Raw genomic sequence first — 13605 nt, 5'->3', positions numbered from 1 at the left:
CAAAATAAAACCAAAAAAACCCCACCAAAAATCCACCCCAAACCCCAACCAAACAAAAAACCCCCAACAAACAAACAAAAAAAACCCCAACCACACACACGCAAAACCCCAAAATAAACAAAAAACCCAAACAAAATCCCCCTGCACTATAAAAGGTAAAAATACAGAAATTTTCATTAAAATAACTGTTTTTCACCTCAAAGAAAATTCCTACATAATTCTGGGACTTGTAACTTTTTATGGTTGTTTGCTTTTCATAAAAATCAAGGATCTTCATAAGGAAAATAAGCAATTCCCTGACCAGTTCTTTGAAGCACCTTGGATTATCTGTCCATATTTGTCACATACAATAAAAGAATAAAGATATCCCACAGCTGACTTCTTACATTGTGACTATAATATTAGTAGGCAGATGCAAATAACTAATTTATGAGCTGATATTTATTGTCTTTTCAAAGGGATTAGGCATGTGTATGTGAAGTAATGGAACTTACAAGCCTTAAGGAACCTTTTAGCACCCCCAGCCCAAGCACAGGACTCATGTCCAAAAAACACAAAGACAGCTAACAGAAAAAAAGTACATGGATGGGAGGCATTTGGAAAAAGTATTCCTGTATCAAAGTTAAGTTGGAAGAAAATAAATACTGGCTTTTATTTTGGTATGACATTAAGAAACAAACTTGATTTTTAATACAAAGTGCTTCAAGTTAACCTTTTGGTATTAAATGTAAAATAAACTTCAGTCAGAACTCACACAAATCCAGTATTATATGTGCAATAGTGCTGACAGCCATCAGAGAAGCAGTTTATAGTATGTTGGGCTAGCAGACAAGAGTTACAGATAATAAAGGAAATGTATTTCCAGAAAACTATAACCTGCAAAAAGAATTGTTTAGGTCATATGTAAATTTGTTTTCCTTATACACACCATCAGAAAATACTATTTCTCGTGCCAGCTCATAGAGAAGAAGTATTCACATTTTTTTTTCCCTCAGTTATATTAATCAGGTAATAAATATGTTAGTAATAATGTTCTTCTTAAAAAATTCTGATTTGCTGCATTGTCACCAGAAATTCTCTATAGATACCAAATGTGTCATTGGTTTTGATGAGTAATCAATCTAAAAAGTCCACTGAATTATTTTTTTCCGTTAAAAAATAAGTGACTTTTGGGGTAGTTTAAGGACAGTCTGTTTCTACTCTAAGGTACAATATGAGCAGCCTCCACACCTCTAAGGGCAATAAGTGCTTCTACTCCTAAGCAGAGAGACTGAATGAAGAAATTGCCTACTAGGGTGCCAGGCTGTGGAGGAACTTCTGGTAGGTCTGACATTTAAACTAACACTTCCAAACTGTTTCCCATCTAGAACTGAATGGCACAATTTGGATAATAAATTGGAATCCAAACCACACCTGTTGTCCTTCCAGTAGTCTGAACTGTTTATAATAACCTCCTTCAGATACTGAAATCAGACATCACTTCCTACAAGAAGCCACACCGAATACACATCGCTCAAATACCCATGAATAATCCTTGTAGCAGTTTGAAATGGCTGCAGGAAAAAGTCCAGAGAAGAGCTATAATGAAGCTGGTTAAAAACAAGGAAGACAAACATTGCACAACACCACACAACCTGCTCTAGAGAGCAGCACCTCTGGCAGGAGCTCTATCATGTTGAACCTACAAGCTGAAATAGTATGGTGCTGGCCTAGAGATAACACATCAAACAGCAAGAAGAAAAACATGGCACCAAATTATACTGGTCTCAACTGCTGTGTGCTGAGAGTATTCAGCCTCCCTCTAAACCACACTCTGCTAAAGAAATATTTTATTACTATTTCCCTATTTTTCTCTTTATTCTTTAACCATTGACATATGGGAAGTTCAAACTATCCACTGCCAGTTTCAAGAGGCATCTAGTTTACTTTTGAGTCAGGCTTTCTATGTGTATTCTGTGTATGTCCTCTACATATATTTTTAAAACCTTGGACAATTTAAACAAAATTTGATATAGATGCTAACAAATAAAACATGCCACTGGGTAAGTGAAGAAGACCACCAAGAGTGTGGTGTAATACCGGTTTTTTCCTAAGTGTACCCTTGCTGTCTAAAATGGCATAAGTCTGTCCCAGTCTTTGCTATTACTTAAATAGTATCTTCCCTGAATGAAGGGGCAGGAAATATTTCTTAACAATCTATAAAACCCCGTTCTTCAAAAGCTTGCTAGTGCATTAAAAAATGAACCCTAAGTGGTCGGTGTTAAATGAATTTGCAGATCTCCAAAGCACAATACAGTGAATCAGTATGTACCGTGTGACAGTGTGACACAGACCCCACAATTGTGGAAAACTCAGAAAGTATTATTGGAACTTTCTCACAGCTGCTTGCATATGCAAGGATTTGTTGTCTACAGACACAAAAGAGCAAGATAAAAATCCACTTCCTTCAGAGACTTAAGACAGTGAGAAAAAGTTAATGTAAATCCTCTGTACCAGAATAGGGAAGATAAGTTTTTGGAATATTTTAACTAGATTTGCAGGCCTCTGTGGATAACACAAACTGGTTTGGGGACAATCAGTCAATCAGTCTCTATTAATGGGAGTCAACTCACAGGCAAGCAGAGCTGGCTGTGTGTAGTGCTCTGTGGTGTTTGGCCCTTGGGGAACACTAATGAAAGGCTTGGGACAAACCACTGAGCTATGGATGCTAAAAAGAAGGGAAGGGGGAGTTCTGAAGAGCTAATGTTTTGGTTTAGGAGCCCTGACAGGTCACAAGCAATACTGTTGCTTTAACTTGTGGTTTCTATAACAAAATCAGACCTCTCAAGGTAGTCAGGCCACATGTCCACAACCCACACTAGAAGCCAAGGGCAGGCCTCACATGCTCTGTATCCAATGCAGTAAGGTCAGTACTGCAAGACACCTTCCTGCAACTTGGAGCCTTGTTGCAATACAAAGACTGTGCTGTTTCTCCCTTCTGGAAGTATAATTTGCACATGGAAAAATCTAGAGCAGAAAATACCAAGTCAGGTCATTTATAGCTTTGCCATCTCTATTGCAATTGTCGAGGTGCATTCCCTGAAAACTGCTCAGTTCACAGACAGGATCAGCCCAGGACTGAATAGTGGAGAGAGAAGAACAGGACTGTCCAGCACAGAAGACACCACCCTTAACCTTCAGCTAGGACCATGGGAAGCCAGAGTCACAAGTCACTTAGAACCTAAGTCACTACATCCATGAAGCTGAATGGATGATTTTCTCCCCTGCATCACAGAATCCTCTTGAGTCAAAAGGGACCCACAAGGAACATCAAGCCCAGCTCTTAAGTGAATGGTTGAACCTGCAACCCTGGCATTATTAGCACCATGCTCTAATCAACTGAGCTGATCTCAGGGTCTGCACAATCACCTCAATCTTGAAACATGACTAACGTGAGCTAAACAACACTGAACAGGACTGTATTAAAATGAAGGACAGGAGTCTCTTTGAGGCTCTTTCTCTGAGCCCATTCATTCAAAATGTTAAAAGGGAAAAAGTGACTTCTTTCACTGCACCCCTCTCTTGTGTGATTCTGGGCAGCCTGGGGAAGCTATCACACAGCTTTGAGAATTAATACATTTTCCTGTGTTGGGGGCTTTACCAGAAGCAATTTCCTCCAAACCAAACTGACTGAAAAAACACTGGTTTTACAACCCAAACAAACAAAAACCTTGCTGTGATGAGCCACCAGCAAGTTAGTCCAGAAACCACAATATTAAAAGATTTATGTTACGATAGTGACTCATAAAAGTAGGAGACATTACTCTGACAGGGACTAAAGTGTTTAGCTGAAATTACAGATAATAAAATCACTCCCTTCAGAGGCATTTTTTCTAGGAGATGGAACAGATGCAACTAAAGCTGCTACAATAATGGATGATTTGTTATCTATAGATGACAATTTCGGCCAGGTCTGGTTCAAGCTGCTTCTAGATCCTACCAGAATTTTTCTGTGCCCAGTGAATTGGTGGGAGGCTTTCTTGTGGATGGCATCTTCAGCACAGCGGGCAGAAATGATGCAGAGAGTACAAGGCAAAACAAGGCAGTGGGGAGGGGAGGGAGAGAGGCAGAGAAAGGAGTGGGGAAGAAAACAGCAGTCTCTATGAGACACATTCCATCTTGCAAAATTAAACTTGAGTTTTATTTTCCTGGAGCTCCCTTTTGCATTGTTGAGAACACAGCATCACAGAATATTTTGAGTTAGAAGAGACCCACAAGAATCAATGAGTTCAGCTCCTGGTCTTGCACAGGACAGCCCCAAGAGTAACACAATGCGACCAAAAGTATTATCCAAACTCTTCTTGAACATTGTCAGGCTTGGTGTTGTGACAAAGCATTTGACTACTTACTTGGGGAGCCTCTTCCAGTGCCCAACCACCCTCTTGGTAAAGAACCTTTTTCTAATATCCAACACAACTTCAGGCCATTCCCTTGGGTCCTGTCCCTGGTCACCACAGAGCAGAGATCAATAGATCTCTGGAAGTGGAGATCTTGCCCTTCCACTTCCCCTCAGGAGGAAGCTGTAACTGCACTGAGGTCTGCCCTCAGTCTCCTTCAGGCTGGACAGACCAAGTGACCTCAGCAGCTCCTCACACGGCTTCCTCCCAAGGCCCTTCACCATCTTCATTGCCCTCCTTTGGACACTCTTGAACAGTTCAATGTCTTTCTTATATTGTGGTACCCAAAACTGCCCCCAGCACTCGAGGTGAGGCTGCCCCAGCTCAGAGCAGAGCAGGACAATCCCTCCCTTGCCCAGCTGGCTGTGCTGTGCCTGATGCCCCCCAGGACAGGGTTGCTCCTCCTGGCTGCCAGGGCACTGCTGGCTCATGTTTAAGTAGCCCCAAACAGGATCCCCAGGTCCCTTTCCATGGAGCTGCTCTCCAGCCTCTCATTCCCCAGTCTGTCCATACATCCAGGGTTGCCCCATCCCAGGTGCAGAATCTGGCACTTTCTCTGGTTGAATCTCATATGGTTGGTGATTGCCCAGCCCCCTGATTTGTCAAGGTCTCTCTGCAGGGCCTGCCAGCCTTCAAGGGAGTCAACTGCTCCTCCCAGCTTGGTATTGTTTGTGAACTTACTCAGTATCCCTTCCAGTCCTGCTTCTAAGTCATTTATGAAGATATTGAGGAGCACAGGGCTGAGGATGGAGCCCTGTGGAATCCCAGTAGTGACAGGTCCCCAGTCTGATATCACCCCACTCACTGTAACCCTTTGTGCCTGACCTTTTGCACCAGCTGCTCACCCATTTCACGATGTGTTTATCCAGCTGTGTGCTGAACATTTAGTCCAGAAGAATCCTGTAGAGACAGTATCAAAATCTTAACTGAAATCAAGAAAGATTACATCTACTGGCTTCCCTTGATCAATCTGGTGGGTTGCCCTGTCATAAAAAGAAATCAGGCTTGACAAGCAGGACTTTCCTCTCTCATGAAGCCATGCTGGCTGTAAGACAGGTCACTCTTATCATTTGATAAGATATACAAGCCTACCTGTGGGAAGAACACCAGAGAATATATTGTCCCCTCACACCAGTAGAATCCCATATAAGTAACAATCATAGAGCAGAATGTGTCCCATCAGACATCCATCTCTTTGGGGAGTAGAGGGGTTACTTCCCCTTACCACTGCAAGTTATGTTGCTGAAGCAACTGTGGCACTTGCTTTCACTTTGTTATACCCAGCTTTGAAAGTAATATACTTTTACACTGAACAGAACAGGCTTGAAAACTACAGCTACAGAAGATCTGGAGAATGAGAAGAATAATAACAACCTCTGAATACTACAGAAATGCTGAACAACCTTTCCCAAACTAGCAGCATCAAATGCTTTCACAGCTGTACACACGGTTTAAGAGATTTGGATTTGATCTCCAATCTGTTACGTTACAAGTAGCATTCAGTGGAATTTGCAGGACTCTCCACAAGGGCTAAGAAACAGTCCAGAGAATCACTCTCAAGTGTTGCTGAAAAACAGTAGCAAGAACTTGGTCATGTGCCAGGTCTCACTGGAGATCCAGTGAGGACATAGGTAATCAGGATGAGCAGAGACCACTCCAAAAAAAGTAATGATGCTTTGAGAGATGAACCATAATGAGGGAGAGTGTTTCTGTTCCTTCCAACACAGTGGAAGTATTCCAGGAATCTGCAGTTTTTAAGGTAGTTTGTACTTTCAGTAAAATTGAACCTTGGCATTTTCTGTAGACTAGAAATGTACATCAACTACAAGTAAGTTTAAAACAGAAAAAACTCATCTAGCCAGAGCAGACACTCTCACACAACAATTCCCAAGTCACTTTAATAAGCTGCAGTCAAAACTAATTGTATGGAGAAGTGCACAATCAGATTTAAGGTCTTGGAAGTGATGGAAAATCCATCATGACTGCTACAACCCAGGAGCTAATTACCATCCCATTAGAAAATCTGGCACTCTATTTCTAATATGAATTGGTCCAATTCCCCTATTACAGCTCATTAAAACTGCCATACTACAAATCTTCCTGTGTGTATTAAGATTGATAAGTCACCTCAAGTCACCTCAATGTGTAAATTTGAGAGCTTACCTTTTATTCTGGGACACTTAATGAGTTTTCTACTCCACTTTTCTCTCGTCTCTTCCTCCCTAAGTGTATTAACACCAGCACGGGATAAGGAACCAGTAACAAGCTGTATAATGGTGGAATGTGCTTTTCCATCCCTGCTCTGGATTCCTCCTGCTACACTGCCCACAAGGACTGTGATCGCTACTCATCCTCAGCATAAAACTAGGAGTGCATGTTCAACCAACTACCCCTCAGCCCCTGGCCCTTCCCTGCTATTTCTGAAGCTTTATTTCTCAAGATGCAGCCCACACTATGTAAGTAGAATCGATGTCTTTGTGCTTCTGAAACACACAGGCTTTCATTTTTCATGTGCAAATGCTCCTAGTTTATAATGCAGTACCTTCTCCATTTATTTTATTCCACCAATTTTATCATCTCCAAACTTCCATGCAATGCTTTGTATTTTCTTCATTCTACAGAGTGAAACTAATTCTGTAGATGAGAGAATTACTTAATCTTCCTTAACCTCAAAAAACTGCAAGAAAGACTGGTACAAAAGTACCAGTACAAAAGATGGCCAGCAGCATAAAAGAAATCAGGGTTGCTGTTGATGGACATGCCACAGTTCCACCAAGATATCAAACACAGGCAAAGGGCTATTCCTCTATTCACTCTTCATAGCTCATTTCAATTTATTTTGTATTAAGGAAACAACTCAAGCCTTACAGTTCTTCTTTAACTGAGGACACTGCCAAAAGTGATATTTGGTGGCTACAATGTACAATAAGCATACAAAATTCATAGCTAATTTGAATTATAAAGAGCTTAATTTTGGAGCTATGTATGCTTTCGTATTTATATGCATATCATATGCTTTCATGTAGGACCATAGGATATCTAGGAAAGAAGTAAGAGGAGAAAAATTACTATCACCTTTATTAAGAACTATGCCCCAAAACAGCTTTTTTATAAATACAGACTTTTCAAAATCTCATAAGCTTTTAAAAAAAGAGGAATGTTACTATTTCTAATAGGCTTTTGTTGTGGTTGTGTTTTGCTTGTTTCTTTTAACACCATTTAGCAAATCCTTTTGACACAAAGTTCCTCAGGAAAGTCAGAATTGGTCTTCTACCACATCTGTATTTTTATGATAGGAAAATACAAAGAAATGTATAGAATTTATTGGCAGTCTGCCACTATTTTAAGTGTATCTTGCCACCAGTCCTCTCTTTCAAACTATGTTCTGCAGCACATGAAGAAGACTGGAGGAGCAGAAAGAAAGAAACTGATTACTCTGAATAAAAAGTTTCACTGATTTGCATTCCCCTCAATTTGAATGTTTCAAGCAGATTATTTTTATAAAGGCTGCTTTTCTCCAGATAATTATTTTCCTTACACACCTCTTAAATAATTCTTCTCCAGAGTCAAGAACAACACTCTCTTTTCTAGACAGTTCTAGACATTTTGTTAACAACTCAGCCAGTTATCACGATCCTCCAAAACTGGACAAATACTGTAGTTCCTGGTGACTCACTGCTTTCCAGTTTTCCTAGGCACTCCAGTGTATGTTCACGTTCAACACACTCCTACACTGGTGTGGCTTCAATGCAGAGTAAGAGGCAGCACTACAGCTGAGGTGATCCCTGCTGTTTGACCCTAAGTGCCCTAAGTGTGTCAGACTGGCAACGGCAAGGAGAGACAGAAGTTGGGATACAATCTTGGAGGTTCTCTGCCTAAATCTGCCCCTCCATCTCACAGGACAAAATATACAGAAGAGAGGTTCTTACAGTTCTACATGAATAAAAGGCAAGGTATAGAAGATGATTTCCTGCCATCCTGTCAGAACACAGACAAACTTTCTGTTCAGTTTCTCTCCAGAGGCTGTATTCTGTCTCTTATTTTTGGTTTTAATGATGCTGTAAAATGCATAGTCTATTACCAGGCATAAGAGAAGGAAGCAATTTTAAAACTGATTCTGTGTGAAAAGAAGAACAAAGAGAAAGCAAAGAAACCAACTTTTCACACACCGTAATTATTCCAGAATTCCACATACATCCAGTGCACCATAAACCGCAATTGTGGGATACGCCATAATTCACAGCTTTCTAAATTTCTAAGCACAGGAAATTCTCTCCTTGTACCCTGTCCTCTCCTTGCCTTGCTTCTACTCTTGGCTGGGAGAAGCAATTCAACATAAGAATCATCAAAGGAATAAGAAGTCAGAGTTCAGTGGTTTCTACACGATAATCGGTGCCTCACACTTGCTAGAAACTGAGATGATTAAAAAAAACCCCAAATCCATAGTTTTGAAGTAGTAAGTAGCTCAGAAAAAGTTGCTTTGTGAAGAAAGCACATCATTTGGAAAGTTGTTCCCATGGGTTTTATTGCATGTTTTTGGGTTCAGTACCTTACTGAGGAACCTTTATGATGAGCAAGTCGATACCTACAACAAACAGGAAGATACATCTAAAACTTCAGGTACAAAATTAAAGATTGCATCTTTCAGTAAGAATAATACAGCAATCCAGCAAGTTTTAACAGTGCAAGTGGTGAAAGACTGCTTACATTAAGTGGCATTGTGCTTGTGCACTACTCATAACCTCTGCAACTGTTTAAGTATGTGCAATACTTAGGGATTATTCTGGCAAAACAGCAAAAGCCTCAGTAACACCTACAGACTCCTTTTTAATTCCTCTTGATGTCCATAAAAGTAAATTGAATAATGAGCAGTGTTCGCCATGCTGTGATCTCTGCTGGATTCAGTCCAATTTATATGTCATTGTGAATTACTGACACACTGTAGCAGTAATTTTCTGTGTATGATAAAGATAAAACACAACATGTAATTTGTTGACTCATTCTCAAAAAACAATTAATCTTCTTAAATGCTGTTTGCTTTGGAGAAAAAGTAACAAGGAAAAAGAATAACGTCATGATGGAGTTATTCAAGTATTAGTGTCACCATTATGGAAAAAAGTGGTCAAAATATATTGTCTAATGCTCACATTAGCGTGAAAGTGCACTTAGAGCCATGAAACTTGACAAAGTAGAGACACTGTTACAAGGTTAAAAAAAACCTATACATTCAAGGAAATAATTTAGAATCTGCACCGGTGGCTCCATCCTGACCTGCAAACCTCTGACTCTGTACACTGAATGTCTCAGATGAAAAAATAAGACTCCTCATTACAAAATGAGCTTTCCTTATACTGACCTGGATAACCAAGAAAGATTTAAAATAACTCATTATCCCAGGAAAAAGAAGGGACTGAATTTAATATGACTTGAGTGAGGAGAGAGAAATGGAAGAGTGGCCTATGGATGTTGAGTGCAGTTTGTTCGTTGTTTTGAGTGTCGGTGTTTACATTGTTCACATTGGGAAGTGGGGTAGATCTAAGAAGATCCAAGGTCTACATGATGAGAACTGCTAAGAATACGACATATAGAGTGGACAGCAATGAAGTTGTTTCCATTTTATTTCACTCAATTACATGATATAGCTATCTGTGTTCTTTCCCTTAAATGTTCCTTTTCCATTTCAAGGAAAACCCTCCAGCATTTTGAGCAGTAATACCCCTATGAAGATAATTGTATTCAGCATATTAGGAAAGTCTTCTCCTACTGACAAGATAATCCTCATCAAATCAAACTGTTTTTATGGATTCCACAAGCCAAATAGGATGTCACATTGAAGTCAGACTTCTTAAGGGGAGCAGAGACCCTTCAATCTACCAATATTTTCATCATGATTCACCATAGAAAAGCAATTTGAGCCACACACTGCAAACAAGAGTTAAATTAATTTGGGGATTTACTTAGACTGGTAAAGAATATTTTTTAAACTGTAAACAGACATCTGTTTTGATGCTGACAACCATTCATTAGCCTTGGTGTTTGCCAGCATAGTGCAGAAGATGTTATTTTCTTGTTATATATTTTCATAAGATGCGGTCATTGTTTTAGCTATGTTCTAACAAGGACTCAGAATTAAATTGAACTAGTTAAATTAAAAATGGAATGCTATTCTCCAATGTAAATTAATTACAATGACACATTGAAGTGAGAAGAAATAATTCATGTTCTGCAAATAGCTGCAAAATGGTTGCAATGTTAACCTTTGGCTGATCTTTATGCAAAAGTGGAAATAAGAATATACTGAAAATACTTGTTATTTTGTCTCTGAGAATTCTTTTAAAACATAGATGTGTGGATAAATAAGGTATATTTGACTGAAGCACACACATCTGTGCACATATAAACACAGTCAGGTATTTGAATTTTGGATTTTTGTCCAAGCCAACATATTTAGTGGCAAAGAACAAACTAATTAAAATAACCAGGAAATCTCTGGTTTTTCTCTGTCACTCTAAAGTAAGATGCAGTCCAGATTCAGACAGCTTCCAATTTCTGTTCTGATACAACAAATGGTGAGATGTTATTAAGAAATTTATTCTCATGTTCTTTCATTTTAACAGTGCAGAATGGTAAACCTATGTAAGACTTCTCTAGATTTGACTGGTTCATCTGATAACAATCTGAAGTGCTGGATGTTCATTTGGAGTGAATTTTAAATCCCTGAAGGTTCATCTATCACCAGCTTATAGACTGTAGGAACAAGAAGACTGCTTACTTTTTATTTTGTTTTTCTTATCTTTCTTTTTTTCCCTCTGAATTGGCTACTTGTGAAAGGTCCAAAGTCAGTGTAACTGGAGACTAGGCAGGATAAAAAGATATTCTCTTTATCACCAGAAAAACTGCCTTACCTTGTCCTCTCAACACAACTTCAGTCTGAAACTTAAAACCAGCTGACACATTCTGACTGCAAACATGTCTTTCATCAGTGTGCATTTACTAGAAACTTTGTGGCCCAGTTTGAGACTCCTTCTTCAGCATTCAAGGAACACAAAATACAAAAAGAATTCTACAGCTAAGGACAAGACAAAGCTTGTAGGTCAATGTAACTTATTTTATTAGATAAGAGATACAGCTTTTTTGAAAAACTCGAATAAGCTTTCAGACATGCAATCCCTTCTTGGGGTATGAAATGCATAATAGAAGCAGCCTATTTAAGAACTATGTAACAACCAGGAAACTGAGAACTGTGACAATTACAACAAATCATCACAAGACCATTGAAGACACTAAATTGTTCTATTTGAAATTGAGGCAAGATAATGGCAGCAGCCAAGTTAATCATGACATCTCTTTCCTAAGAGACCACAAAGACTCTGCTATTAGCCCTGCATTAAAAAAGCACATGACTAAAAACTGGTTCATGTCCCAGACTGTGTAACTATGCTATTCTATTACTATCTGTAGTGTCGATTTTCTACCTGTTCCACTAGACCAGGCTCACCTCAATTAGATTAATCTGAGTAAACCACATCTAGAACTTCAAAGGAAAGCACTGTAAAATACAAAGGATTGTATAATGAATAGCACTTGAAAGAAAAGCAAAAAGAACATACATTGATAAGCCCCAAATAATATCCCCAATTATCCGACCATCAGATTTTGCCTCCAGCCAGAGTTCTGAACAAAACTTAGGAAGAAAACAATGGAAACAGAAATCATAGATGACATAATAGGAATGGATCTGAACACCATTTCATTTGCTGAGGTCAGTGGACCACAAGATCTGAGCAAGTACAGGTAGAAGGGGAGAGAGCACTCCTGTAGTCTAAAGAGCTCCTTCCTTCTGAGGCCAGAAACCCTATCACCCGGTTTGGAGGACACAGGGGCTCAGACCTGCAAGCTCAGGGGCAGCAGCAAGCCTGCTATCTCACACTGATGGCAGGTAACTGCAATCACCCAGAGTTTCCAGCCCTTGATGCAGGAAGCTTGAGTGTAAGGTAAAGCCCATCTTTTGTTTGGATTGTAGTTGCCAGGAAGGAATGAATTCACAGCAGCATTAAAAATGAGGCAGGAAGGAACCAAAAAAAAAATAAAAATCCCCAAGAATAAAAGTTGAAAAAATGCAGAAGAGGGCAATAGGAGTCAAGAGACAACATAACTTAGTAAAGTGACAACATGCAGGATATATATGTGTGTGTGTGTGTGTGTGTGTCAGTGCACTACTAGCACTTCCCATAAGACTTAGATATTTGCCAGAACTTGGCTTACTATTGATCATGATAACTTGAGACTTCAGTGACTGATATTCTCAGAGAACATTTAGTATTGCTGCTCACTAGGCATGATGCTTAAATGTCATTCCATCCCTTGAGGAATTATATGCCAAACTTAAGATGTAAATTAGTTTAAATAGTGACACATTCTTTGTATGCTGCTTTGATTGATACAGGTATGATAATAGCTAATAGCACCTACTGTAAAAGGTGCTGGGACCAGTTTGTGCTGAAGAATTGTTACTTGAGGGAGCCAGGATTTTCAGTTTATTCACTTTAAATAAAATTCCAAAACATTAGGATTAAACAGCAGGAAAAGCACTGAAGAACTAGCACTACCAGCAAGGAAAGAGTGTCAGAAGTGTATTTGAGACTCTCCAAGCAGCATACAGGTTTTTACAGCAGTTGTGATGATCATCTCACACTTATGGAGAATCTATCATCCAGAAGGATTCATTTATGGGCTTTGTGCATACCATGGGAAAAAGTGTCCCCTCTTCTGCCAACTTACAGTGGGAAAAGCTGTTTACACTTCTGGAGGAAAATGTGCTACAAGAATTGCCACATCCCAAACAAAATGGATTAGAACAGACAATGCTAAGTGCCACAACAGTTAAGCACAAAACATAGTGGGGAATTTGAAGAAACAGAACATAAATAATCAAAATCATGTTCTAGTCAGGATGCTGAAACTAACAGAGTAAATTCCAAAATGTATCATGGTATCAGTCATCCAACTTGCTTTTAAATCCCCATTGGGCATTTTGGCTCTCCCTCAGTTTCTCTCAATGTATACTCATACAGGCTGCTCTCTAAAACATTAGCAACCATTAAGCTGAACTTGACAGTGCTGATTCCAGGTAAATTATATAAAAAAGTTGGTAACTGCTAGCTTTTTA

The 13605-nt window shown here is 39.3% G+C and overlaps 1 protein-coding gene and 1 long non-coding RNA gene across 4 annotated transcripts in view; one reads left to right on the top strand and one right to left on the bottom strand.

Moving 5' to 3' along the window:
- LOC111926876 (uncharacterized) overlaps positions 1 to 13605 on the bottom strand; it is a 53730-nt gene that overhangs the window by 30766 nt on the left and 9359 nt on the right. The gene's annotated exons all lie outside the window — the stretch shown is intronic.
- Positions 1 to 13605, top strand: part of LOC147654900 (uncharacterized) — a 30538-nt gene that overhangs the window by 9567 nt on the left and 7366 nt on the right. For 2 of the 3 annotated variants that reach the window (XR_015283373.1, XM_086877813.1), the window contains exon 3: positions 6664 to 6892. The exons of the other annotated variant lie outside the window; for it this stretch is intronic. Coding sequence is in view for 1 of the 2 variants with exons in the window: in XM_086877813.1 (XP_086733939.1) it covers positions 6710 to 6892 (183 nt within the window). In the remaining variant the exon portion in view is untranslated. The remainder of the gene's footprint in view (positions 1 to 6663; positions 6893 to 13605) is intronic. 3 annotated transcript variants of the gene reach the window in all.

The sequence above is a fragment of the Cyanistes caeruleus genome, chromosome 2, assembly GCF_971803275.1.
Source record: "Cyanistes caeruleus chromosome 2, bCyaCae1.hap1.1, whole genome shotgun sequence".
Taxonomy (NCBI): domain Eukaryota; kingdom Metazoa; phylum Chordata; class Aves; order Passeriformes; family Paridae; genus Cyanistes; species Cyanistes caeruleus.
Note: the sequence above shows the minus strand (reverse complement) of the source record. Positions and strands in the feature narration are given on the sequence as shown.